This window comes from Bos indicus, chromosome 13, assembly GCF_029378745.1.
Source record: "Bos indicus isolate NIAB-ARS_2022 breed Sahiwal x Tharparkar chromosome 13, NIAB-ARS_B.indTharparkar_mat_pri_1.0, whole genome shotgun sequence".
NCBI classification, from domain to species: Eukaryota; Metazoa; Chordata; class Mammalia; order Artiodactyla; family Bovidae; genus Bos; species Bos indicus.
In genome coordinates, this window is record NC_091772.1 from 29,507,877 (window position 1) to 29,535,066 (window position 27,190).

Consider the following 27,190-nt stretch of genomic DNA (forward strand, 5'->3'; position numbering starts at 1 on the left):
TACCCTAGACCGCCACTGATTAGATGAAAGTTTTTAGCCCAGAGTTTTGTTACTCTTTGAAGTCAGGTTGTCTGACTTCTAACATGTGTGCTTATGGATTTGGGGTAAAAACATACCCGAAAAATGCACACACACACACACACACACACGTGCAGATGCACACACACACACAAGAAAAAGAGGGAGGAAGAGAGAGAAAGCCATTTCAAATGAAAATAAAATAGAAAAACAGTAGCCACTTCTTGTCAAACAAAAAAAGAACGACTGAGCTAGGTACATTTACAATGGAATCAAATAGCAAGGAGGGAGAAGTATTTAAGGTCTGATACAACAATTATATTTGGTCTTCACTGGTGGCTCCAGGGGTAAAGAATCCACCTGCCAATGCAGGAGATGCAGGTTCAATCCTTGGGTTGGGAAGATCCCGTGGAGAAGGAAATGGCAACCCATTCCAGTATTCTTGCCTGGGAAATCCCTTGAACACAAGAGCCTGGTGAGCTACAGTCCATGGGGTTGCAAAAGAGTCAGACACGACTTAGAAACTAAACAACCACACCACAACCAGGAATTATAACTAAGATTCACAGGAAGAAAAATGTGTGCTCTGTGGCAGGGATGGCTTGTGGTCACAAACTCTTTCTCCCCCTTCCTCCTCAGTTTAAAAAAAAAAAAAATCCTGATTTTATTTGGGCAGCAATAAACTCAATTAAAAGCTTTTATTTCCCAAACTCCCTTGCAGCAGGGCTCGGCATGTGATTAAGTTCTCGTCAGTGACACATAAGCAGAGTATTGAGTGGGACATGGAACTTGGGGACTGGGAGTGAAGGGAGAGGGAAGGGAAAGGCTGCCCTAAAGAACCTGGCTAAATAAAAAGGAATGAAATCGGGCCATTTGTAGTGATGTGGATGAACCTAAAATCTGTCATACAGAATAAAGTTAAGTCAGAGGGAAAAAAAAACAAATATCGTATATTAACACATATGTTTAGAATCTAGAAAAATGGTACTGCTGGACCCATTTCCAGGGCAGGAATAGAGATGCAGATGTAGAGAACAGATATGTGGACAAGGGCGAAAGGGGAGGGTAAGGCGAATTGGGAGATTAGGACTGACGTATATACACTACCATGTGTAAAATAGACAGCTAGTGGGAAGCACAAGGAGCTTACAGCACCAGGAGCTCAGCTTGGTGCTCTGTGACGACCTAGGGGGGTGGGATATGGCATGGGGGTGGGAGGGGGGCTCAAGAGGGAGGTCATATATGTATACATATAGCTGATTCACTTCGTTGGACAGCAGAAATAAACACAACATTGTAAAGCAATTATACCCCAAAATGAGAGCTGGCTCAGCTTAGAGACAGATCTTTTCTACCTTCTCGCTCCTGGAACCAGGAGTTCCAGCAGCCAGCTTGGACTGTGGGTTAAAAAAGAACCCACCACTAGGAAATGAAGCAGAAAGTAAAGAGCTGAGTCGCTAACATCTTCGTGGAACTACCATATTTACTCTGAACTGGCTACATCCGGACCTCATTTATGTGAGAGAATCAAATCTTGTGCCTTTGTTGTTGTTTGTTTTATTGTTGTTATTATATTCAGCTCTGTCAAAAACCTTAGTGGGTTTAGCAGAAGGAAACAGATCAGTCAAACTCAGGACCCATGACTTAGGCCCTTGCCACTCAAAGTGTTGTCCCTAGTAGAGCAGCCTGGGCATCACTCGGGGGCTTGTTAGAAATGCAGAGTCTCAGGTCCCACCCAGTCCTACTGAGTCAGAATCTACATTTTAACAAGATCCTCGGGTGATCTGTGGGCTTCCCTTGTGTCTCAGCTGGGAAAGAATTGCCTGCGATATGGGAGACCGGAATTCGATCCCTAGGTTGGAAAGATCCCTTGGAGAAGGGAAAGGCTATTCATTCCAGTATTCTGGCCTAGAGAATTCCATGGACTGTATTGTCCACGGGCTCACAAAGAGTCGGACACAACTGAGCAACTTTCATTTTCCCGGTGACCTGTATACACACCTGCAGAAGTTTGAGCGGCACTGCCTGAGAGTAAATGCCCCTCAAAAGACCAGACTAAACATTATGGGTTTGAATGACCTGCTGCACAGTGCTCCTATTACCTAGATTTATATCCTAAAAAATGAGACAGATATATGACCCGATTTTAAGATCAGATTATCTTCAAATGATTAGTTTCTCAAAAGGTTCAAAATGCACTAAAGAAAAACAAACATGAAGGTTGTAAAAAGCCTAAAATTAGGCTTTTATAATTAATAATAAAGTAGGGAGCTTTACACATAATGACAAAAATCCAGAAACAGTAACCATTTTGGCTATTTATCACACGAAAGCTTTTTTATTCTCATTTTAAAGTTACTAGCCGCTAATCCCTGACAAGTTCAGTTGTATCCTAACTGCCTAGCTGAAAACACTTTCACCTGTGCAGCATTTAAAAGTGTAAATTACATTCTAATGTATTCTTACAGTCTGGAAAATTTCAATCCACTCCACAAAAGAACTCCTAGTAAGTAAATGCAATTCATTTTTTAATGAAAACCATTAAAAAATGCTTTTTTAATAAAAGCATTTTATTAAAATAAAAGCATTTAAATAAGAAAGTGCTTTTTATTTAAATAAAATGTTTTTATTTAAAAAGGATTTAAATAAAAGCATTTTTATTTTATTGAAGTTTAGTTGATTTACAGTGTTGTATGAATTTCTTCTGTACAGCAAAGTGACTCAGTTCAGTTCAGAACAGTTGCTCAGTCGTGTCGGACTCTTTGCGACCCCATGGACTGCAGCACTCCAGGCCTCCCTGCCATCACCAACTCCCAGAGTCCACCCAAACCCATGTCCATCGAGTTGGTGATGCCATCCAACCATCTCATCCTCTGTCATCCCCTTCTCCTCCTTCCTTCAATCTTTCCTAGCATCAGAGTCTTTTTCAATGAGTCAGCTCTTCACATCAGGTAGCCAAAGTGTTGGAGTTTCAGCCTCAACATCACTCCTTCCAATGAACACCCAGGACTGATCTCCTTTAGAATGGACTGGTTGGATCTCCTTACAGTCCAAGGGACTCTCAAGAATCTTCTCCAACACCACAGTTCAAAAGCATCAATTTTTCGGCACTCAGCTTTCTTCACAGTCCAACTCTCACATCCATACATGACCACTGGAAAAACCATAGCCTTGACTAGACGGACCTTTGTTGGCAAAGGCTTTTGAATATGCCATCTAGGTTAGTCATAACTTTCCTTCCAAGGAGTAAGCGTCTTTCAATTTCATGGCTGCAATCGCCATCTGCAGTGATTTTGGAGCCCCTGAAAATAAAGTCAGCCAGTTTCCACTGTTTCCCCATCTATTTGCCATGAAGTGATGGGACCATATGCCATGATCTTCGTTTTCTGAATGTTGAACTTTAAGCCAACTTTTTCACTATCCACTTTCACTTTCATCAAGAGGCTTTTGAGTTTCTCTTCACTTTCTGCCATAAGGGTGGTGTCATCTGCATATCTGAGGTTATTGATATTTCTCCCGGCAATCTTGATTCCAGCTTGTGCTTCCTCTAGCCCAGCATTTCTCATGCTGTACTCTGCATATAAGTTAAATAAGCAGGTGACAATATACAGCCTTGACGTACTCCTTTTCCTGTTTGGAACCAGTCTGTTGTTCCATGTCCAGTTCTAACTGTTGCTTCCTGACCTGCATATAGGTTTCTCAAGAGGCAGGTCAGGTGGTCTGGTATGCCCATCTCTTTCAGAATTTTCCACAGTTTATTGTGATCCACACAGTCAAAGGCTTTGGCATAGTCAATAAAGCAGAAATAGATATTTTTCTGGAACTATCTTACTTTTTCCATGATCCATCAGATGTTGGCAATTTGATGTCCAGTTCTTCTGCCTTTTCTAAAACCAGCTTGAACATCTGGAAGTTCATGGTTCACGTATTGCTGAAGCCTGGCTTGGAGAATTTTGAGCATTACTTTACTAGCCTGTGAGATGAGTGCAATTGTGCGGTAGTTTGAGCGTTCTTTGGCATTGCCTTTCTTTGGGATTGGAATGAAAACTGACCTTTTCCAGTCCTGTGGCCACTGCTGAGTTTTCCAAATTTGCTGGCATATTGAGTGCAGCATTTTCACAGCATCATCTTTCAGGATTTGAAGTAGCTCAACTGGAATTCCATCACCTCCACTAGCTTTGTTTGTAGTGATGCTTTCTAAGGCCCACTTGACTTCACATTCCAGGATGTCTGGCTCTAGGTGAGTGACCCCATCATTGTGATTATCTGGGTTGTGAAGCTCTTTTTTGTACAGTTCTCCTGTGTATTCTTGCCACCTCTTCTTAATACCTTCTGTTTCTGTTAGGTCCCTACCATTTCTGTCCTTTATTGAGCCCATCTTTGCATGAAATGTTCCCTTGGTATGTCTAATTTTCTTGAAGAGATCTCTAGTGTTTCCTATTCTATTGTGACTCAGTTGTACATATATATATATATATATTCTTTTTCATATTATTTTCCATTACTGTTTATCACAAGATATTGAATATAGTTTCTCATGCTATACAGTAGGACCTTATTTATCCATTCTATATATAATAGTTTGCATCTGCTAATCCCAAACTCCCATTCCTTCCTTCACCAACCTCCTCGCCCTTGGCAACCCCAAGCCTGTCTACTATGTCTGTGAGTCTGTTTCTGGTTTTTGGATAGGTTCCTTTGTGTCATATTTTAGAGTGCACGTATAAGCAATATCGTACGGTATTTGTCTTTCTCTTTCTGACTTACATTACTGAGTACCATAATCTCTAGGTCCATCCATGTTGCTGTACCTGGCATTCTTTCTTCCTTTTTTATGGCTAATCATGATAACCACTAGTTTGTTCTTTGTATCTGTGAGTCTCTTTTTTGTTATATTCACTAGTTGTTTTTTTAATTTCTTAGACTACCCATATAAGTGACAGCATACAGTATTTGTCTTTCTCTGACATTTTCACCGAGCATAACACCCATGTGGTTACTAATGGCAAAAAATGTCATTCTTTTTTAGGGCTGAATAGCATTCCATTGTATATACATACCAGATCTTCTTTATTCAGTCATCTGTCAGTTGACATTTAGGTTGTTTCCACGTCTTGGCTTTTGCAAGTGGTGCTACTATGAACACATGGGTACATGTATCTTTTCAAATTATAGTTTTGTCTGGATATATGCCCAGGAGTGGGATTGCTGGATCATTTGGCAACTTTAAGCAAATGCAATTCCTAAACAAATAAGATGTTTGGAATCAACTGACTTTAATTTTCAAGTAATTTTTCTACAGCAGTATTTAGGTGTAATTTACATACAATAAAATGCCCACATCTTAATTATACTGCTCTGGACAGTCATATTCACCCATGTAACCATCGCCCTAATCAAGATATAGGACATTTCCACACCCCAGAACATTCCCTCTAACTGCGCTGCAGTCATTTCCCTCTTCCACCTGCCACACAGAGCCAGCCGCATCTACAATGGGTACCATATTCTTATGTAACTAGAAAATGGAACCAAAGATGATTTTACAATTTAAATCTGATAAAATAGCATTAAGACCCATAAAGCTCCATGTTGTCTGCAGCTAGTCTTAATAAGCTTCTATCCTCTATCAAAAGCTTGTCTAGAGACTTTCCAGGTGGTCCAGTAGTTAAGAATCCATGTTCTAATGCAGGGGACGAGGGATCAATCCCTGGTCAGGGAACTAAGATCCCACATGCCTCTCTGTGACTAAGCCTGCATGCTACAACTGGAGAGCCTGCACACCTCAACGAAGACCCAGCACAGCCAAAATAAATAAGTTTTTCTAATATGTGATAGGAAGAAAGGCAAATGACCTTAAGCTTAGTTCAGTTAACAGTGTGAGTGTAGATGTATGTGTGTGTGTGTGTGTGTGTGTGTGTGTGTGTGCGCGTGCGCGCACGCTCAGTTGCTCAGTCATGTTCAACTCTTTGCGACCCCATGGACTATAGCCCTCCAGGCTCCTCTGTCCATGGGGTTCTCCAAGCAAGAATACTGTCCATGGGATTCTCCAGGAAAGAATACTAGAGTGGTTTGCCATCTCCTACTTCAGGGGATCTTCCCAACCCAAGGATCAAACCTGTGTCTTCTGTGTCTCCTGTATTGGCAGGTGGATTCTTCATCACTGAGTCACCTAGGAAGCCCCAGAAGGTAAAGTAATTTACAGTTAAATACAAAGTTTACTTTTTAAAAAACTTCTGATTTAACCAGGTCATCATTTGAGGTTGAAGTTGGGAATTAGGTAAGCTAAACATCTTCTCTTTTGTCCTAATCCAACATTTTTTTTATCAGAGTATAGTCGCTTTGCAATGTTGTGTTAGTTTCGGGTATTACAGCAAAGTGAATTAGTTATACACAGACATACATACACTTTCTTAAAAATTCTTTTCTCATATAGCCCATTATAGAATAATTGAGTAGAGTTCCCTGTGCTACACAGCACATTCTTCTTAGTTACCTATTTTATACATAGGAGTGTGTATCAATCCTAATCTCCCAATTTATCCTTTCTCCGCCCACCCTCAGTAACCATAAGACTGTTTTCTACATCTGTGACTCTGTTTTGTAGATAAGTTCATTTGTGCCCCTTTTCTATAATCCACATATAAGCAATATATAAATGTCATATAATATTGCTTATATGTGGAATATTAAAAAAAGGGGAGCCTGGAGAATTTCAGGACTGTATAGTCCATGGGGTCACCAAGAGTCAGACATGACTGAGAGACTTTCACTTTCACTTTTCACTATATGATATTTGTCTTTCTCTAATCCAACATATTTAATTAAAAATGAGTATACAGATAGCTGGAGAAAGCAATGGCAACCCACTCCAGGACTCTTGCCTGGAAAATCCCATGGACCGAGGAGCCTGGTAGGCTGCAGTCCTTGGGGTCGCTAAGAGTCGGACACAACTGAGTGACTTCACTTTCACTTTTCACTTTCATGCATTGGAGAAGGAAATGGCAACCCACTCCAGTATTCTTCCCTGGAGAATCCCAGGGACAGAGGAGCCTAGTGGGCTGCCATCTATGGGGTCGCACAGAGTCGGACACAACTGAAGCGACATAGCAGCAGCAGCAGCATACAGATAGCTTCTGAGTACTCTCTTCCTACTTAGAATCAATTTACTCCACTGATTTTTCAGTGGTTCACTTTTCCCAGTTTAAGGAGATAGGCAATGATAATTGACATACAAGAAACTTATGAGAAAGGCTCTTGTAGGTTTTGGTACACTGCAGATTTCAGAAACCACTAATACTAACAGTTCTACTTAGAAACTCAGGTAACCAATTCTGAAGTGTCACATCCAAACAATAAGTCTGAAACCACACATATTGAAATTCCTGGTTCCTCTCAACCAATGCATCCATACCCTAGAGAGGCATTTTGTCTCTAATTACAGCCAATGGTGCGCTGGCTTCCAGGAGTCAGAGTTCTGTTTGGGGGTGCGTTGCTGCATACTTGGGTGCCAGTTCTTTGATGAGATTCACGTAGTCGGTTTTTTCTGCACAGGCCCTGCACTCTTCTCCCCAGCTGTGCAGTATCTGCTTCAGCTCTGCTACTCTCATCTTGGACAGGTCCACTGATGCCAAGTCCAGTTTCTTTTCTTCATGACAAAAAGGAAAGGCATACATTAAAAAAAAAAAAAAAAACTAAACTAAGAAAAGCAAATGGTGTTCCTTATCTGGGTACTGTCTACCCTGTGATCCAAAGTGGGGAAGAGTTCCAAGGTCTATGGAAACCAAGACATACCCAAGAAAAATGTATCATATATAAAGCTATTATGTTAACTCATGATCTATCAGATTTCCTCCCCATGGAATCATACTTGCTGCAAAACGGGGACCTATGCAGTGTTCGTAAAACAAATAGCACAACATCCTAATTGCTACTTTTAAGGCAAAAAGAAGGGAATCAAGAGGGTGGTGCCTTGGGATGGCCTTGTGTGTGGCCAACTGAAAGCCATGGATTGTAATTTACTAGAAAGTTATGGTTCACTTTTTTTTTTTTAATGTGGACCATTTTTAAAGTCATTGAATTTAAATTCAAAGCCATTGAATTTGCTAAAATATTGCTTGTTTCATGTTTTGTTTTTTGGCTATGAGGCATGTGGGACCTTAGCTCCCCAACCAAGGATTGAACTTGTACCTCCTGCACTGAAAAGTGAAATCTTAATCACTAGGCTGCCAGGGAAATCCCATGGTTCAGTTTTTATAGAAAAATATGTCTGAGGTAAACTGGATGAGCATATATATTACAAAGCACTAATACAAATTAGTTTTTAATACAAATTTAAAGAATTTAAATACAATTTTAAAATATAAATTTAAAGAATATAAATACAATATAAAGAATTTAAGCTAGTTTTTAAATACAATTTAAAGAAACCCAAACACATGAATGAAATTAGGAGCATTCTCACCAATCCTTAGCTATTTTGGATCTCAGCTTAAACTCACCGGATCTCCCCTCCCCTACCGAGATTACCAAGCCACACAGAGTTGATTTATAGTCCTTTGGGGTAAACCAACTTCTCTAATGCTGGTGCTTCTGTACCAGTCAATCTGGTTCCTAACATTCTTGCCAATAGTATCTGTCACCAGCGTCTAACTCCTCTAGCAAGACCATTGTTTCCCTATTTACAGATTATCTTCAGAGGATGTCAAGAACTCAGCTACTGCTCTATTGCCAAGCCCAAAAATAGGGAAAAAAAATTAAGCTCATCTATAATATACCCATGACTATGATTTCTGTATCAGAAAGGGGCAGTTTTTCTCTTTCAAAGGCAAGTGTCTTCCCCACCTCCCCAGCCACTAGGTGCATGCTTGCTCATAGCTACAGCACTTCAGTTGACTTATTCAACTATTAGTTCTGGGACTTCTCTGGCTGTCCAGTGGTTGAGACTACACACTTCCACTGCAAGGGACATAGATTTGATCCTGGGCCGGGGAACTAAGATCCCACATGCTGCATGGTGTAGCTAAAATATTTTTAAAAAATTAGTGGCATCCTAGGACTTTTTCAGTTTGACATCTTCTGAAGCATTTCTTTTTGACACCTACATGAAAGAACATGGCATTTAAAAGCCTTTTAATAACTTAACATAGCTTTCAAGTGACTTATCAAAATTTTCCAGTAAGTGTATCCTAATTTAAAGTTGAATCTTAGACTTAGGAAAAAACTTAATCAAGGAGGTCAAAGATCTGTACACAGAAAATGATAAGACTTTGATGCAAGAAATTGAAGAAGACACGAACAAATGGAAAGAGATCCTATACTTATGGTTTGGAAGAATTCAGAATGTCCATACTGGACTTCCCTGGGGGTACAATGGATAAGAATCCACCTGCCAATGCAGGGGACACAGTTTCAATCCAGGAAGGTTCCACATGCCATGGAGCAGCTAAGCCCGTGGGCCACAACTATTCAGCCTCTGCTCTGCTGCTGCTGCTGCTAAGTTGCTTCAGTCGTGTCCAACTCTGTGCGACCCCATAGATGGCAGCCAACCAGGCTTCCCCGTCCCTGGGATGCTCCAGGCAAGAACACTGGAGTGGGTTGCCATTTCCTTCTCCAATGCATGAAAGTGAATAGTGAAAGTCAAGTCGCTCAGTCGTGTCCGACTCTTCACGACCCCATGGACTGCAGCCCACCAGGCTCCTCCGTCCATGGGATTTTCCAGGCAAGAGTACTGGAGTGGGGTGCCATTGCCTTCTGCTCTAGAGAACAACAAGTGCAACTACCAAGCCTGTGCACTGCAATTACTGAAGTCCACATGCCTAGAGCCTGTGTTCTGCAACAGGAGGAGCTGAGTATTTGAGCATGGCGTGCTTAATCGTGTCTGACTCTTTGTGACCCCGTAGACTAGTCCACCAAGCCCCTCTGTTCATGGGATTTGCCAGGCAAGAATACTGGAGTGGGTTGCCATTTCTTACTCCAGGAGATCTTCCCCACCCAGGGACTGAACCAGGTCTCCTGCATCTCCTTCATTGGCAGTCGGATTCTTTACCACTGCGCCACCTGGGAAGCCCTCTGCAACAAGAGAAGCCACCACAATGGGAAGCCTGCACACTACAACTAGAGAAAAGTCCGAATAAAGCAACAAGACCCACCGCACAGCCAAAAATAAATAACATGAAGTTTTTTTTTTAACTGAATGTCTATACTATCCAAAGCTATCTGTAAAACCAATGTGCTGCTGCTGCTGCTACATCGCTTCAGTCGTGTCCGACTCTGTGCGACCCCATAGATGGCAGCCCACCAGGCTCCTCTGTCCCCGGGATTCTCAAGGCAAGAACACTGGAGTGGGTTGCCATTTCCTTCTCCAATGCATGAAAGTGAAAAGTGAAAGTGAAGTCTCTCAGTCGTGTCCGACTCTTAGCGACCCCATGGACTGCAGCCTACCAGGCTCCTCCGCTCATGGGATTTTCCAGGCAAGAGTACTGGAGTGGGTTGCCATTGCCTTCTACCAATGTAATCCCTACTAAAATGCCAGTGGCACTTTTGCAGAGAAAGAAAAAAAAAAAAAAAAAGCCCTAAAATTTGTATGGAATCACAAAGGACCCCGAATAGTCAAAGCAGTCCTGAGAAAGAACAAAATGGTGAAGACAGTTAATAATGCTGTATTGTATATTTGAAAGTTGCTAACAGAGTAGAGCTTAAATAGTTTCATCACAAAAAAAGGAAGAGTAATTAGATGATATAATGGAGCTGTTTGCTAACCATCACAATTTGTAATTACATGATGATGATGGAGATATTAGCTAATGTGGTAATCATATTACACTATATAAGTTTATCAAATCAACTTATTTTATACCTTAAACTTACACACTTTTGTATGTCACTTATATCTCAGTAAAGCTGGAAATAAATCAAAGTTGTATATAAAGCCTTTTTTATTTGGAGGGTCACTACACTCTGTGCTCCAGAGAATTCTTACATTTGTGTGTGTGGGTATTTTGAATTTAAACTTTTTATTTTAATTGGCGTGCAGCCAATTAACAATATTGTGATAGGGTCCGGTGCACAGGAAAGGGCCTCTGCCATACATATACATGGATTCATTCTTCCCCACATTTCCCTCCCGTCCAGGCTGCCACATGATGTTGAGCAGAGTTCCCTGTGCTATCAGTGGGTCCCTGTTGGTTATCGATTTTAAATATAGCAGTGTGTAAATCTCAATACCAACCTCCCTAACTATCTTTTTCCGCCACCCTTCCCCCACCGGTAACCATAAATTCGAGAATCTTTACAATTTTTAATAATGATTCCTATTCTTTTAAAAAACAGAGAAAGCGGAAACATCCTCTCAGGTTCAAAACCAAATAACACCTTCCTGATTGAAAACATGTTCCAAATCTACACTTACCTTGTTTTTTAATTTCATGGCTGATATGACAGAATAATACCTTTAAGAGTAGAAGCTTTCAGAGCCCAAATTTTAGTATTCCACAGCTCAAAGGCCCTTGTTCAATATCAACTTTTTCACCAAAAGGAAGCTGGGAAAAATTTAGAACTAGTGGTCTATTCAAGATAAATAGTTGAAGGAGAAAATTACTTTCTTTTAGGTGCTGGTAGTTTCTTCAGGTTATTCTGGAGAACTTATCATTTGGTATCAATTTAAAAAGAAAATTCTCTATGGCATGGCTCCCCAGGGGCCTCTAGTGGCCAGCATTGCCGAAACATTAGTTAAGTATTCATTTCTTCTCAGTAATATCTGATGAATTTTTCTATTATTCAAGGAGCCCAGTAAGATACCTTGGTCATAGCAGAAATTATTCAAAAGAAATGTGCTAAATGAAAGAATCAGTACAGTTTTGTCCCTTTGGGGACTGTTTTTTCTACGGACTCAGTGATTCCTCCTTCTACTTCATTACTTGGAAGCCAAGAAAAAGATGCTAGTCCATCATCATCACCCTGGAAGTTAGGGCTTGCCCTTGCCCAGTTGGGAAACAGGTTGTCTTGATATCTTCCAGACATTAAATCTTTTTAAAGCCAGATGTGTAGCTATGGCGCACAGGCATATTACACAGCTATGTTGGAAAATAAGACTAAAGTATTAATGATTCAGAGTTGGGTGCTAATTACTTAGGTAGTTTAAAATATTACGCCACGTATGTAACATGAAACGATGACATAAACAAAAGAAATGGACTTCTTTTGGTGGAACTGCAAGGGTTAAAGGATAGGCTAAAGGCAGAATTCCTCGGCCTTCTATAAGTCCTATCCATCTACCCCAAAGGCTGGCCCAGATACAAATTATCTGTATAAGAATAGATATATGTATGTAAAATTTATAAGGCCAAGAATAACGTTTTAAATAGGACATCTTCCTTTTCTGGCTGTTTATTTTCGGCACCCTTGATAAGTCTATTTCATCAGGCAAAATCTGATTTAATGTGATTAACCTATTTCCTAAAAGTTAAACCTGGCAGAGTGATAGACCTAGGAGGAATGTTAGAGCCCCATTTAAAACTTCAGGGTCCTTACATTACCTTTGAGTAGATGCACCTTTGGTCTTAATAGGTTCGTGAAGTCTCTCAGTCATGTCCGACTCTTTGTGACCCCATGGACTGTAGCCCACCAGGTTCCTCCATCCATGGAATTTTCTAGGCAAGAGTACTGGAGTGGGTTGCCATTTCCTTCTCCAGGGCTTAATAGGTTACCAAGAGCTAATTCACCATGAATAGCTGCTCCCTTGAATTTTTTTTTTTAATTGGCCATACCACATGGCATGTGGGATCTTAGTTTCTTGATCATTCAACCCATGCCCCCTGCATTGAAAGGGCAGAGTTTTAACGACTGGACCACCAGGGAAGCCCCTCCCTTGATATTTTGAACTTTTCTTTGACATATGCAGTTGAAAATGTCTTGGTGATTTAAGAGTTTAAATTTTGCCATTTGGGTAGGCAGTTTCACCTAATGCTGCTTGTGCCAGAATTCATTTTTCTTTCCTGAAAGAAGCTCAGACAGCACTGGACACCATCCACTAGCCCAGCATCCTATTAGCAAGTGTAGAATTCCTTTTCTTCTAACACTGATGGTTTAAAAACCTGGCCCCATGTTTAGGGAATTGGCAATACATTGGACATTTGGGGGAAAACATTAAACTCCATTATACCATATTTCAGCTCACAGATCTGACTGTCCATCTTCTTCAGCTTCTCACAAATCTTCGCTGCAGGCATGTGCACACTCATCGGGCGAGTGACCTCACTTAGGATCTTAGTAGCGGCATCTTTTGTGGCTCCTAGATAGTAGCACTGAAGGGGAACAAAGAGAATTTAGGGTCCCAGACACTGGGAAAAGCAAGCAGTATAATTTCCAGAAGTGAGAAAGAGGTTAACCTAGTTTTCATGGCCCAGGTCTTAAATTTAACCCGTACTCACTAAGACATGAGAAAACAATGACTCCATTCCCGTGATCAGCCTAATTAGAAGTGCCCTGAAATTCACGTTAAACTTAAAGACTAATGATAAGAGATAACAGTTGCTAAATGTTTTGTCTGTGTCAGATGCTGCTCTCAGGGCTTTAAAGGTACTGATGTATTTAATTCTCATAACGAGCCTGTGACATTAGTACTAGAACTTTCCCTATTTCACACCCAAGCCAACTGGAGGTCACCCAACCAGCAAGTAGAAGAGACTGAATTAATTCAAAAATCTAGCCTTCTGGATCTGGGGTCCATGCCCTGTTCCATCATGTTGTATTGCCTTTCAAGCTACCTGAAAAGCATTTTACATTTAAAAATATAAACCTTAATGGTGCAGACAAATGCTGAGAGTTTTATAGTGTGTCAGTGGTGAGCAGTTAACAAGGCAAATTTAATTGACAAATTCAATACAACAGTTTTAGGCAAAGCAAGTTGGCCCAAGATTGTCTTTAGTGCTATGAAGACAGTATATTGGAACAAGTCATTTGTGTTTACCCAGGAAACACCATTTCAAGATAATAATACTTCATTAATTATGCATAAATAATTATGTAAAAATATGTTTATATGTTTCACTAATTGTCTTGATTAGAAATGTAAAGTCTACCCACACTAACTCAGGACAGTAAATAAATTCTCATTAGGAATTCAGTTGTATAGTAATTTCATTTAAGAAATCATGGAATTGGTTGCCTATGTTTTTTCCAAAAAGCCAGATGAAACCAGACATATTCTAGGTGAAAATACATTGACTCCATTTTCCTGAAAGATCAATTTTTGCTGGCCTTCTACAGGGAACATGCTTGGGGCAAGGATCCAAACAGGAGAACATTAAACTCAAGATAAGAAATGAAACAGTTAGCAGTTTTCTCCAAGCACAAGCGGGGAAATGAAAGGTGAAAATTTACCATACCAGGCGGTTTTCTTTTCCTTTGACATCCAAGCAAAAGTTGATCAATTCTTTTTCTATGGTGTCCAGAGAAAAGTTGACTCCTCTTGCTATCAAGGAATTGTAGAATCGACTCAAGAATTCTTGACATACTATAAGGAACAAAGAAATTATGTATTTGTGTATTTATGTACAATATCACCACTACCACACCTATGCACATGTCCCTCCCACCAAATAAAAAAGTATGATTCAATGCATTGTGACAACAAATTCATATTATAAGTAAGAATGGTTTGGGGCAGGTGTGTGGTCCAAGCAAGCTGAGAAGGAGATGGAGACCAGAGCTTATGCTGTACCTATTAGCTTAGTATTGGGCCTTGAATAACATAAGCTTTTTGAATCAATCCAGTCTGTGAAACCAAGTTCCACTCTCAAATATGAGCATTTCCCACCTAATATGAGAATGTCACTAACCCTATAGGAACATATAGCCAGCCTCCTCTGGGATATGATGCTAGGGACAGCTTTGGTAAAGCACAGAGAAGAACCAAAGTATGTGTCTTGAATGAAGCTCCTTGGTAGTCTGCATCTGTGTCTTTGTTCCAGTTTGAACCCCTATCTGAACAATCATATTCAGTCCCAGGGTCCAAAGTCAGTGAAGAGATGACGATCAGAAGAAGCACAGGCAATAAGAACAACCTAGTTACTAGCTTTTGGCACCATTCTGAGTCCTTTATGTGGATGAACTCATTCCAGTCTCAGAACAGAGCTCTGATGTAGATACATTCCTACCCCTATTTTACAGATGAAGAGGCTGAGTCAGAGAGAGGCCAGTGAACTTGCCCAGTAAATGGTGGAGGCAATTTGATCCCAGGAGGTCTCACTCTGGTCCACAGCCTCATCCACTAGGTTACTCTGCAACAGGAGGAGCTGCTTTCCCATGTTGCTGGCTCAAAGGGGCAGGTGTGTGGTCCAAGCAAGCTGAGAAGGAGATGGAGACCAGAGCTTATGCTGGAACAAAGCAGCCCTAATATTAGAAAGAGAATTTTAGGGGAATATGATAAGGAAGAGCAGCAAATTCTATGGTTGTTATTTAGTCACTGAGTCGTGTCCAACTCTTTGCAACCCTATGAACTGTAGTCCACCAGGCTCCTCTTTCCATGGGATTTCCCAGGCAAGAATACTGGAGTGGGTTGCCATTTCCTTCTCTAAGGGATCTTCCCAACCCAGCGATCAAACCCGTGTCTCCTGCGTCTCTTACATTGCAGGCAGATGCTTTACTGCGGAGCCATCAGGGCTCATTAAAAATTCCAAAAGATTTTGTCAAATCAGATTTGACGAACTGATCCAAAAATACGTATGAAAAAACAAGAGCAAATGAAAGCCAAGAAATTTCTGAAGAAGGAACTTGAGGAGTAGATCTTACTGATATCAAGACAATTCTAAAGCTATAGCATTTAAAACATGGTGGGACTGGCGCAGAAAAAAAAGCCGCTGGAACAAAAGTGAGACTAGAAACAAATCCAGAAATCTAGAGGAGCTTGGTGTAGGATGGAAGCAATGTTAAAAATCAGTGGGGGAAGAAATGCACAAGTCAATAAATGATACTCAGACCATATACCTTGGGAAAAGTTCAATTTAGATCTCTATCGGAAACTACACAAATGCGAATCCCAGGAGAATAAAGACATAAAAGAAAAGCCACAAAACAAGTTTTAGAGGAAAGCATCTTCTTTATGGCATCAGGATAAAGAAGAATTTCTTAAAGAAGATACCAAACCAGAGACTGTATATTTAATTACATAAAAATTAACCACTTTTGTAAATGCAAAATAAATCATAAGCAAATGATAAGACAAGCCACAAACTGGAGGAAGGTATTTACAACTTATATAACTGACAAAGGATTAATATTCCAAACACATTTTTGCTGTGGTCATACCCTTAGGTCCAGTCATTACCAGTGACTATAACTTCTCTGTATTCTCAGTGGAAATATTTCATTGTCTGATCCTCACCTCCCATCTTCCCAGCTCACATCCTCTAACATCCCAGCACCAATGATTCTCTGATCCCGCCAGGTCACATTGATTCTGCTATCTCTCTACCATGCTTCCTCACCCAGCTTCGATTCTGTGGTTCAACATTATAATCACTCCTTTTCATACAAATTCAACTCCCTTGTATCGCTCTCCTTTGTTGGACTCACCCAGCAAAATCTTAACGCTGGTTGAAACCTCTTTCCACCCACTTGGTACCTACACTCACTTAACGTGGCTGGAGGAAACTGCACCACGAGGTTCACTGGTCTTGCTGTTAATTCATGACTGCTGATTTCAGTGAGCCACCAGTGCTTCCGACAATCCCCCTGCTTGGACCTCACCCACACTGTATCCCACTCCCAAAAGGACAAGTACACAGCAGCTCTCTAGCAAGCCTTGCCTAACACCTCCACCCCATCGTCATGGTTGATCCTGTTTCCCATTTCTTCGAGGGGCAAAAAAAAGCAACAAAAGAGAACTCTCATTTGCCTCTGTCTTCACCTCTACCACACAGCAGAGTCTACTTTAATTCCATGAATGAAGTGTGACAACTCTTCCACCTGCTAAGTAGATCCTATCAGCTCCCTGCTCCTGCACCTCTGCCCTCTGTCTTTCCTGTATTGTTCCCATGAACATGCTGTTCATTCTCACATCTTAAAAGCAACAAAATCTCCCTCAACACTCCTCCCCAACACCAAACACCATCCCATTTCTCCACTCCTCTTTAAGAAAATCACTCTAAAATAAATTTTATACTTGTTTCCAAGTCTCTCCTATTTTTAGTTTTAAATATTTATTATAGGTTTTTCTGTAGAAAAGAAAGATTTAATTCTTTTGCCCAAACCCATCTCCTGTAAAAAGCGTTTGGTTGGATATTTTTATGTAGCCTTAAAATCTTTGTAAGGACAGGGAAGCCTGCGTGCTGCAGTTCATGGGTTCGCAAAGAGTCAAGACACAACTGAACAACAGCAACAATCCTTGTCTTCTAACTTGAGTATTTACAACTTAGTACTTAAAAAATATAATAATGCCACCTGCAGGAAAAGAGCTACAACTTTTTTTTTTAAGATAATGATAAAGTTTAAAATCAGGTTAGTGAAATTATTAAGCTACCTGTAAACTAGGAACATTGTTTTCAGCAGTTCCATCCATACCTTCTAGAACTAAAGTTGGTCCCACATTATCTGCTCCACTTGATTTTGGATGGAAAAAAAAGACACCAGATTAGTCTTGCTGGTGTCAGGACCAGGGGGAATTGCTACCTAGGAATAAGATACATGTTATACTGCGTTGAGACTTTAAGAATAGCCAAAAGTTCTTGAATAAATGTACGCTAAACTTCGTCATTCCAATTTTATTTTTACTATTGCCTTAAATAAATTAGTTCCCAACTCCATACTCAGAGGCAGTTTAGTAGTGACTCAGTGCTTGGGCTCTGAAGCCAAACTTTCTGGGTCTAAATCCTGGCTTTATTATTTCATATTTATTAGCTGTGACTTCAGGCCTTTCAACATTGAATCACCTGACAGTCTAATTGCTGTGCCTTTGAAGTTTTATCAGTCTTCTTTTTCTGTGCTTAAGATTTTCCTTTTGTGTTTTTCAGTTTCCTTCTTATGTGGTTAGATGTGGAATTATTTTTTATTTATACTGTTTGGAATATGCTGGACTTCAAAATCTGTGGATGGGTGATTTTCATCAGTTTGCAAAAATGAGTTATCATCTCTTTTGCTCCATCCATACCTCTCTCTTCTCCTTCTGGAAGTCTAATTAACATACGTGGGAATTCTTCTCTTGATCCACATTGTACCTTTACCTCTGTTTTGTATTTTTATTCTCGGAATCACTCAGTGATTCCTTCTTGACAATTTCTTCAGTCTTCAACTCTCTAATTCTTTTTCTCAGCTCTGTCTAATCCACTATTAATCCCACTTATTTCCTGTTTATTTTCATTTGTTTGGCTGTGCCAGGCCTTCGTTGCTGCATGTGGGTGTTCTCTAGTCTCAGTGGATGGACTTCTCATTGCAGTGGTTTCTCTTATTGCAGAGCATGGGCTTTAGGTACCCAGGCCTCAGTAGCTGCCCTCGTGGGCTTAGTGGCACATGGGCTCAGTTGCTCGGAGGCATGTGGAATCTTTCCAAACCAGGGATCAAAGCCATGTCCCCTGCTTTGGCAAGTGGACTCTCCAACACTGACCCACCAGGGAAGTCCTAATCCTAGTAATTTCTGTTTGTGCATGCTTATTTGGTTCTTTTCCACACATGTTGGAAATATTTTTAATAGTCTCCTGCCCTTTATTCATATTTTCAATCCCTTCATTTCTTTACATATAATAAACATATTTTATATTCTGTGCCTGATAATTCCAATCCCTGAAGCCTTTCCAGGTATGCTGCCTCTGTCTCTTGTCTCAACTGGCTGCCACTTAGGATGCTCTTCTTCCCATGTGTTTGTGACTTTTCTAATTGTGAGCTTTCTTTCTGAGAACTTTGTTGGAATTATTAGAATTTTGTGGGACTGGGTTGAAGGTAGATTCCTATCAGTGAGATTAACATTTGCTCATTCCTACTTGAAATCCCTTTAAACTAAATTCTCAGTTTGAGATGTTTTGAATCACCCAGGTTGGCTGTGTACATTTGGACTTCAATGCATATTGTGTGGTAGCTTGTGACTATGAGTGATTAGGAGGTATTTTTTGTTTTCCCTTTTATTCAGTTAAAAAGTTCAAGTACTACAGTTCCCTTTAGTCTCTGGAGATGGTGGTAGAGTTGTGGTTATTTCCAGGTCACCTTTTATAATGAAGGTCTATCTCTCCAGGGTTTCAAACTAATTGGAAGAGGATCTAGTTACTATGTGCCTAACTTGAGAAGGTTCTGGGCTATATCTTTATCCTTCTTTTTTATTTTATTCATTCTTTTTATTTTATAGCCATGAAAAATCTAACTTCCAATTGCCTGGGTGGCAAATACTCTCAAGAAAAATCCCAGCCTCAGGGTCCCTTTACCTCTTCTGGTTCCCGTTTTCACATTGTTTTTGGCCTCTGAGTATGCCTTCCTGGGCTTCCCTGGTAGCTTAGTGGTAAAGAGCTCACCTGTCAATGCAGGAGACATAGCTTCCATCCCCAGGTTGGGGAGATCTTCTGGAGAAGGACATGGCAATCCACTCCAGTATTCTTGCCCGGGAAATACCATGGTCAGAGGAGCCTAGCAGGCTACAGACCATGGGGTTGCAAAACAGTCAGACACGACTTAGCAACTAAACAACAGACAACAAGGCCTTCCTAACTTACACTTCATATTTTTCATTTTATCCAGTGTTTTTAGTTGTTTTCAGCTGAAGGACTAGAAATGTCCATTTTTAGAACATGATTTTTTATGCTGTTTAATAAGAACAGAACACTAAATATAATAGCCATGTCGTGGTTTTAACAAACATTTATTGAGCAATTAGTAAGTGCCTGACAGTATTCTACAGGCTGTTGGAAAAACAAAGTTCCTACTTTCAAGGATTACATTCTAGTGAATAAATAAAAGTCTCTTGTGGCTATGAAGGAACATCAACTTGGTAAGGAGGATAGAGGGTGACAAGGTAATTCTAAATGGGGTGGTCAGGGAAGGTCTCTCAGATAAAGTTGTGTTTGAGCAGAAAACATAAGGAAATGGGAAAACAGATTAAGTGGACTGCTGGGGAGAAACTCTCCAGGCAGAGGGAAGAATAGGGCAGGCGTGTTCTTGGCAGCACCAGGAACAGTCAGGGAGCCAATACTGGGGAAGTAGAGTGATGAAGAGGGAGAGTAGTAGAAAATGAGGTCAAATAAACAGCAGCATGTCAGGTCATCTAGGGCCTTGGGGCCATGGTAGGGACTCTGGATCCTGCTCTGAGAAGGGATGCCATTAAAGGTTTTGAGAGGAGTGCAGTGGTCTGACATGACTTTTAAATTATGCCTCTGGAGGTTCTTCAGAGAATACCCTGCACGGGGGGCAAGAAGGAAAGGAGGCAGAAGAGTTTGGAGGTTCTTAGAATAGCTGCCTATCTTGAACCAGGGTGGGAGCCTTGGAGGTGATGAGATGCTGGATATATTTTGAAGGCAAAGCCAAAAGAACTTCCTAATGGATTAGATGTGGCATGAGAGAGTCACAGAGGTGTGGGCAGAAGCAGAAGTCAAGAATGACTTCAAGGATTTTGGCCTGAGATACTGTAAGAGTGGAGTTTGCCATTTGCTAAACTGGGAAGCTCAGCAGGAATTCAGTCTTTTTTTTAAAGTATTTTTATTATTTGACTGCATCGGGTCTTAGTTGCAGCATGTGGGAACTAGTTCCCCGACCAGGGATCAAACCTAGGCCTCCTGCACTGGGAATGCAGAGTCTTAGCCCCTGAACCCACCAAAGAAGTCCCAGGAATTAAGTCTAGACATACTTAAATGAAGTTTGAGATACTTGTAGACAACTGTGACAACTAATTTTATATGCATCCACTTGGAGAGTGTTTTTGAATGAGATTAACATTTAGATCCATGAACTCTAGGTAAATGGATTGCCCTCCATGATGTGGATAAGCCTCTTCCAATCAGCTGAAGGCCTGAATAGAACAAAAATGATTGCCCTTCCCAAACATGAGGGATTTCTCCAGTAGACTGCCTTATGCACCATCAACTCTCCTGGGCCCCCAGCCTGTTGGCCCATGATACAGACTTTAGATATCTCAGTCTCCATAATCAGGAGAGCCATTCTTTATAATAAATCTATCTGTATGTATGTGTCTATCTATCTTCTTGGTCTGTTTCTCTAGAGAACGCTAATATACTATTTGACACTGCAAACAGTAAGGAGCAGCTAGGTATGTACATCTGGATTTATATGATTATATTCTTTGCAGCCAAAGATGGAGAAGTTCTATACAGTCAGCAAAAACAAGACTGGGAGCTGACTGTGGCTCAGATCATGAACTCCTTATTGCCAGATTCAGACTTAAATTGAAGAAAGTAGGGAAAACTACTAGACCATTCAGGTGTGACCTAAATAAAATCCCTTACAACTGTACAGTGGAAGTGACAAATAGATTCAAGGGATTAGATCTGATAGACAGAGTGCCTGAAGAACTATGGATGGAGGTTCGTGTCACTGTACAGGAGGCAGTGATTCAAAACCATTCCAAAGAAAAAGAAATGCAAAAAGGTTTTCTGAAAAGGCAAAAAGCCCTTACAAATAGCTATGAAAAGAAGAGAAGCGAAAGGCAAAGGAGAAAAGGAAAGATATACCCATTTGAAGGCAGAGTTCCAAAGAACAGCAAGGAGAGATAAGAAAGCCTTCCTCAGTGATCAGTGCAAAGAAATAGAGGAAAACAATAGAATAGGAAAGACTAGATATCTCTTCAAGAAAATTAGAGATACCAAAGGAACATTTCATGCAAAGATGGGCACAATAAAGGACAGAAAAGGATCATCAAAAAAGCAAGAGAGTTCCAGAAAAACATCTACTTCAGCTTTATTGACTATGCCAAAGCCTTTGACTGTGTGGATCACAACAAACTCTGGACAATTCTTAAAGAGATGGGAATACCAGACCACTTGACCTGCCTCCTGAGAAATCTGTAGGCAGGTCAAGAAGCAACAGTTAGAACTGGACATGGAACAACAGACTGGTTCCAAATTGGGAAAGGAGTACGTCAAGGCTGTATATTGTCACCCTGTTTATTTAACTTATATGCTGAGTACATCATGAGAAACACTGGGCTGGATGAAGCACAAGCTGGAGGCAAGATTTCCAGGAGAAATACCAATAACTTCATATATGCAGATGACACCACCCTTGTGGCAGAAAGCGAAGAAGAACTAAAGAGCCTCTTGATGAAAGTGAAAGAGGAGACTGAAAAAGTTGCCTTAAAACTCAACATTCAGAAAACTAAGATCATGGCATCTTGTGCCATCACTTCATGGCAAATAGATGGCAAACAGTGGAAACAGTGACAGACTTTATTTTCGGGGGCTCCAAAATCACTGCAGATGGTGACTGCAGCCATGAAATTAAAAGATGCTCCTTGGAAGAAAAGTTATGACCAAACTTGACAGCATATTAAAATGCAGAGACATTACTTTGCCAACAAAGGTCTGGCTAGTCAAAGCTATGGTTTTTCCAGTAGTCATGTATGGATGTGAGAGTTGGACTATAAAGAAAGCTGAGCGCCGAAGAATTGATGCTTCTGAGCTGTGGTGTTAGAGAAGACTCTTAAGAGTCCTTTGGACAGCAAGGAGATCCAACTGGTCAATCCTAAAGGAAATCAGTCTTGAATATTCATTGGAAGGACTGATGCCGAAGCTGAAACTGAAACTCCAATACTTTGGCTACCTGATGCAAAGAACTGAGTCACTGGAAAAGACCCTGATGCTGGGAAAAATCGAAGGTGGCAGGAGAAGGGGACAACAGAGGATGAGATGGTTGGATGGCATCACGGACTCAATGGATGTGAGTTTGAGTAAACTCCAGGAGTTGGTGATGGACAGGGAGGCCTGGAGTGCTGCAGTCCATGGGGTCGCAAAGAGTCGGACACAACTGAGCGCCTGAACTGAACAATAAAATGGTGTTAAAGGGTGAAACCACAGGATAGGGAGAGATCCCAGGTCTCAGTGTGATGTAATTCCATTGTGTAGGAGTTGAAAAGATGTAAAGAACCAGAAAGGACTGAAATAAGAAGCCAGTAAGGTAGGATGAGAACACAGAATGAGTGTGTCCCAGGAGACAGTGAATAAAGTGTTAAAAGGGAGGGACTGACTGATAAGTTGTGTTGAATGTTGCTGATAGAATGTGGAAAACATGCATTTTGATAAGTATGCAAAGGAGATACCTGCTGTAGGGATCAATGCAGAAACCATCTTTAAAGCTTCCTGATGACCCCTGATTCTCCTCTTCCTGCAAAAGAAACCCTGTGTTCTGATGCCTCAAAGCTCCTTCTCTATTCTCAAATACACCTTCAGATGATATCCACACTTCAACTGTTGCTCTGTCAATGTATTACCTAGATGATGGAAGTTGGGAATTCTAACTTGCACTTTGAATGATACACTTTTGACTCACTATAAGCTATATAACCTGTTATTGAAGCACTATATAACGTGTGTTCAACAGAATTGAACTATGCACCATCGTAGCTGCTGGAGATGATGTGGGAAGAGAAAAAGTCTTGACTGTCAAGGAAGGCACACGTGGAGGAAGCCAAAATGATTTCTCAACACTATGAGACACGTACTAGATACAAAAGGGAGGCACCTCCCTGGAGGAATTTGGAAGATCAGTAAAAGATACTATGTATGGGAATTACATGATCACCAGACTAGGGGAAGGATGCAATTGTGGCAGCTGAAAATGGTGAAGGTTGGTAACAAGGCACTGGAGCTGGGCAGAAGAAAGGAGCAGAGTCAATCAGAAGGTAGAATCAATAGCCCCAGTGTTTGATGGGTTTAGGGGATCAGGGAGAGAAGTCTAGTCTAGTGGACTAGTTATATACTGGTGTCATAGCATAACAGACTTGGGGGACTGAGAAAGAGAGGAGAAAATAACTTTGGTTTGTGACTCTGTTGAGTTTGAAGTAGAAGATATCTAAGTAGATGTGTTCAGTTGTCCATTGGATTCAAGGCCTTGGACTCCAGAAAGGAGATGGGGTAGATATAAACATCTGGGATTAATCAGACTATGGGTAGGTCAATTCCAATTGCACAGAAGAGTGTGTAGACTGAGAAGAGAGGAGGACAGAGGGCAGAATTCTGGAAAATTCTAATATTGAAGCCATGGCTAGAGAATTAGAAACTTACAGATACTGTCAAGCAAATGAGCACAGAGACAGGAAGCAAAAGCAGGGGTAAAGCAGTATCATAGCCATGAGGAGAAGAAATTTTAAGGACTTCCCTGGCGATCCAGTGGTTAAGACTCTACCATTCCACTGCAGGGGGTGCAGGTTCCATCCCTGGTAGAGGAACTAACATCCACATGCCATCTGGCATGGCCAAAAGGGAGAGAAGAAATTTTCTGAAAAAGTCAGTGGTGTCCCATGCCAAAGAGAAGTCACAGTAAGAATAGAAAAGATTCCTTGGGCTTACATGAAGAGAGTAATATCACTACAAATCAACTAACAAATTAGTTTAAGGATTCTGGCATGTATTTAACCAGATAATCATACTCCTTTTAGTTATGCTGTAGGGTTTTATTTATTAAAATTAGTCCCATAAGTGAATAATTATTTCAAAGTAAAAAAGAATTTTAATAGTCCCATAATACTATCCTTTAAATGAGATTCAGAAATATTTACTTTTTTTTCCAGTAAAGCTTCACTTGACCTAAAACAATCAGAAACTTAAATACTCTCAGGACTCAGGCAGATAAAATGAATGGGTAAACCAATCCAAGGACCAATGCGCTGTCCTTTCTGAAAAGAGCAGCCACAGCTAATTCCCACTATATGGACAGATGGGCTAGTCTTGACTGGTAACCTGGTTTTCAAGATAAGTCAGAAATCTGAATTTTTTAGTATGACATCTCCCAATTTCAAAATACAGCCAATTAATTTTGATGTGGTGTCAGGTTTTTCTATTGATAAAAGAAATCAGTGGTGTCCCATGCCACAGAGTAGTCATGATAAGAATGGCAATTTGCCCTACATTATGTATAGTATAGCATTTTAATCTTATACATTGATGGGAAGTTAATTGGCTAATGATAAAGACTCATAAGCAGAAACAGACCCAGATCTAGACTTTTTCGTTTTGTTCTAAAACCAGTATTTCCTTCGCTATAATTCTAGTGTTAACAAAGGGGAACACACACCCAGGTTAGTCAGACATGCCAGTTAATAATCACAATATGCTATAATAAATTCAAGTTAGAAGCTTCAGATTTAATTAATACATATGCTCTGGCTTTTCTGAAATGTTTGTAAGTATAAACTCCAGAAACTAAACTGCTGATGATTAATCCAATCGTCTATGCCTTATTAAGTTCTGCTTTATACGTGTAGGACCTAGTTAAGTTATACGGGACCTTTAAACAAAATTACAATATTTAGCTGAGTAACTACCTGTATCTAAAGTTTGATAATAACATCATGTAGGTATTTTAAATTTCTGGAGAAAAGCTTAATTATTGCAGGGCCGACAGAAAACTGGACTCCAATTGTGAAGACTTATTCACTTATATGGTACAGTCTGTAGTTACCCATTCATTCAACATGTATTGTGAAGCTACCATTTCCTGTTATGTGAGAATAGATTTTCAGGCTTAGGGATGAGTGAAGGATATACATCTAAGGTAATTATTTCAATGAATTAAACACGAGGTAAGTGCTCCAGTAGTCCAGGAGGAAGGAGCTGAAAGTGAAAGTCGCCCGACTCTTTGCGACCCCATAGACTCCTGGCCAGAATACTGGAGTGGGTAGCCTTTCCCTTCTCCAGGGGATCTTCCCAATCCAGGGATCGAACCCAGGTCTCCCGCATGGCGGGCAGATTCTTTACCAGCTGAGCCACAGGGAAAACCCAAAGAGGGAGGAGCTAGCACAGCTAATTATCTTCTTTGATCTCATTAACAGCCCTCTGAGATAGGTATTGTCACGTTGATTTTTCAAGAAACAGTTACAGTGCCAGTTGGAGCCAGAAGGCTGAGTGGGATGTAGACCCATCTATTCCAGCTGCAAGTCCACAGAGGAGATTCCGTGAACAGCAAAGGACTCATTCTTCTGTATTCCTCCTTTTTCTAACGAGTTAAAGTACTCCTTTGTAAAGTCCCTTTTCCCTGTGAAGTCCTAACAAATGTTAATTCTGTCCTCTGATTTAAGCCATTTCACCTCAATTACAGATAGTTTGTCACGTTTTGTCTTTTTGGGAGTTACAAACTAATTTGAACTTGGAAGACTTCTGTACACTACAAGAAGCAGCACGTGTCTCTGCAGCTAGACGTGTGTGCACAAAATTGAGTCCAAATCTAAACGCACCAGCTCACGTGTACACCCGTGGCGGATGCATGTTGATGTATGACAAAACCAATACAATATTGTAAAGTAAAAAATAATAAAAATAATAATAATAAAATAAATAAAAATGAGGGACAAAGAGAAAAATAAATAAATAAACGCACCAGCTTTGACTACGGCGGTTTAATAGAGCAAGACCAAGAACGCAGTCTGAAGGTGTCACTGGGCCCAGCTCGAACTTTTGTCTAGGCTTGGACGAAGGCGATCAGAAACCAGGGCCAGGGCCCGCATTCCTGAGTGCAATGTTATTTATAGCCAAGGCTGGGAGACGCCAAAGCTAACAACAGCTGCGCTGTGATCTGGTGCCACCGCCATGCAAGCAGGTCTCACACCGCTCACCTTCACAGTCGGCGCCCGGGATCCCCCCGGCCTCCTGGCCCTGCGCCCGCCCCGGGTTAGAGACCCAAAGTCCGGCGCAAAAGGCCACCATTGCGGCTGCGCCGCCGCACCACATGCTGAGCCAGCAGTTTCAAACTCCTCGCCACCTGCGAAAAGAACAGCCGCGCGGGTATCGCCCGCAGGACGAAGCAGCGCGGAGCCTGGGATGCAATGAATCTACCCGGAGTTGCTAGGACAAATGACGCAACTCAACCGTGAGTTTCCATTGGCTCTCAGGAAAAGAGGGTGGGACGAAGGAGCCTTTTCATTGCTCATCCCCGACCTGCGCGTGCGCAATATTGCTCAAGCTGTGCTGCCCCAGCGGGGCGAGACTCACAATAGCTAATCGCCGACTGCGCGACAGAAAAGGCGGGACCT

General features: G+C 41.0%; 1 protein-coding gene across 1 annotated transcript; it reads right to left on the reverse strand.

Moving 5' to 3' along the window:
• Positions 1-216: 216 nt before the first annotated feature.
• Positions 217-27,062, reverse strand: CDNF (cerebral dopamine neurotrophic factor). Its single transcript, XM_019973089.2, has 4 exons — positions 26,774-27,062; positions 14,406-14,533; positions 13,181-13,322; positions 217-7,666 (listed from the first exon to the last, which is right to left on the reverse strand). The coding sequence occupies exons 1-4, from the start codon at positions 26,886-26,888 to the stop codon at positions 7,488-7,490; spliced, it is 564 nt and encodes a 187-aa protein (XP_019828648.1). The 5' UTR covers positions 26,889-27,062; the 3' UTR covers positions 217-7,487.
• Positions 27,063-27,190: the final 128 nt, after the last annotated feature.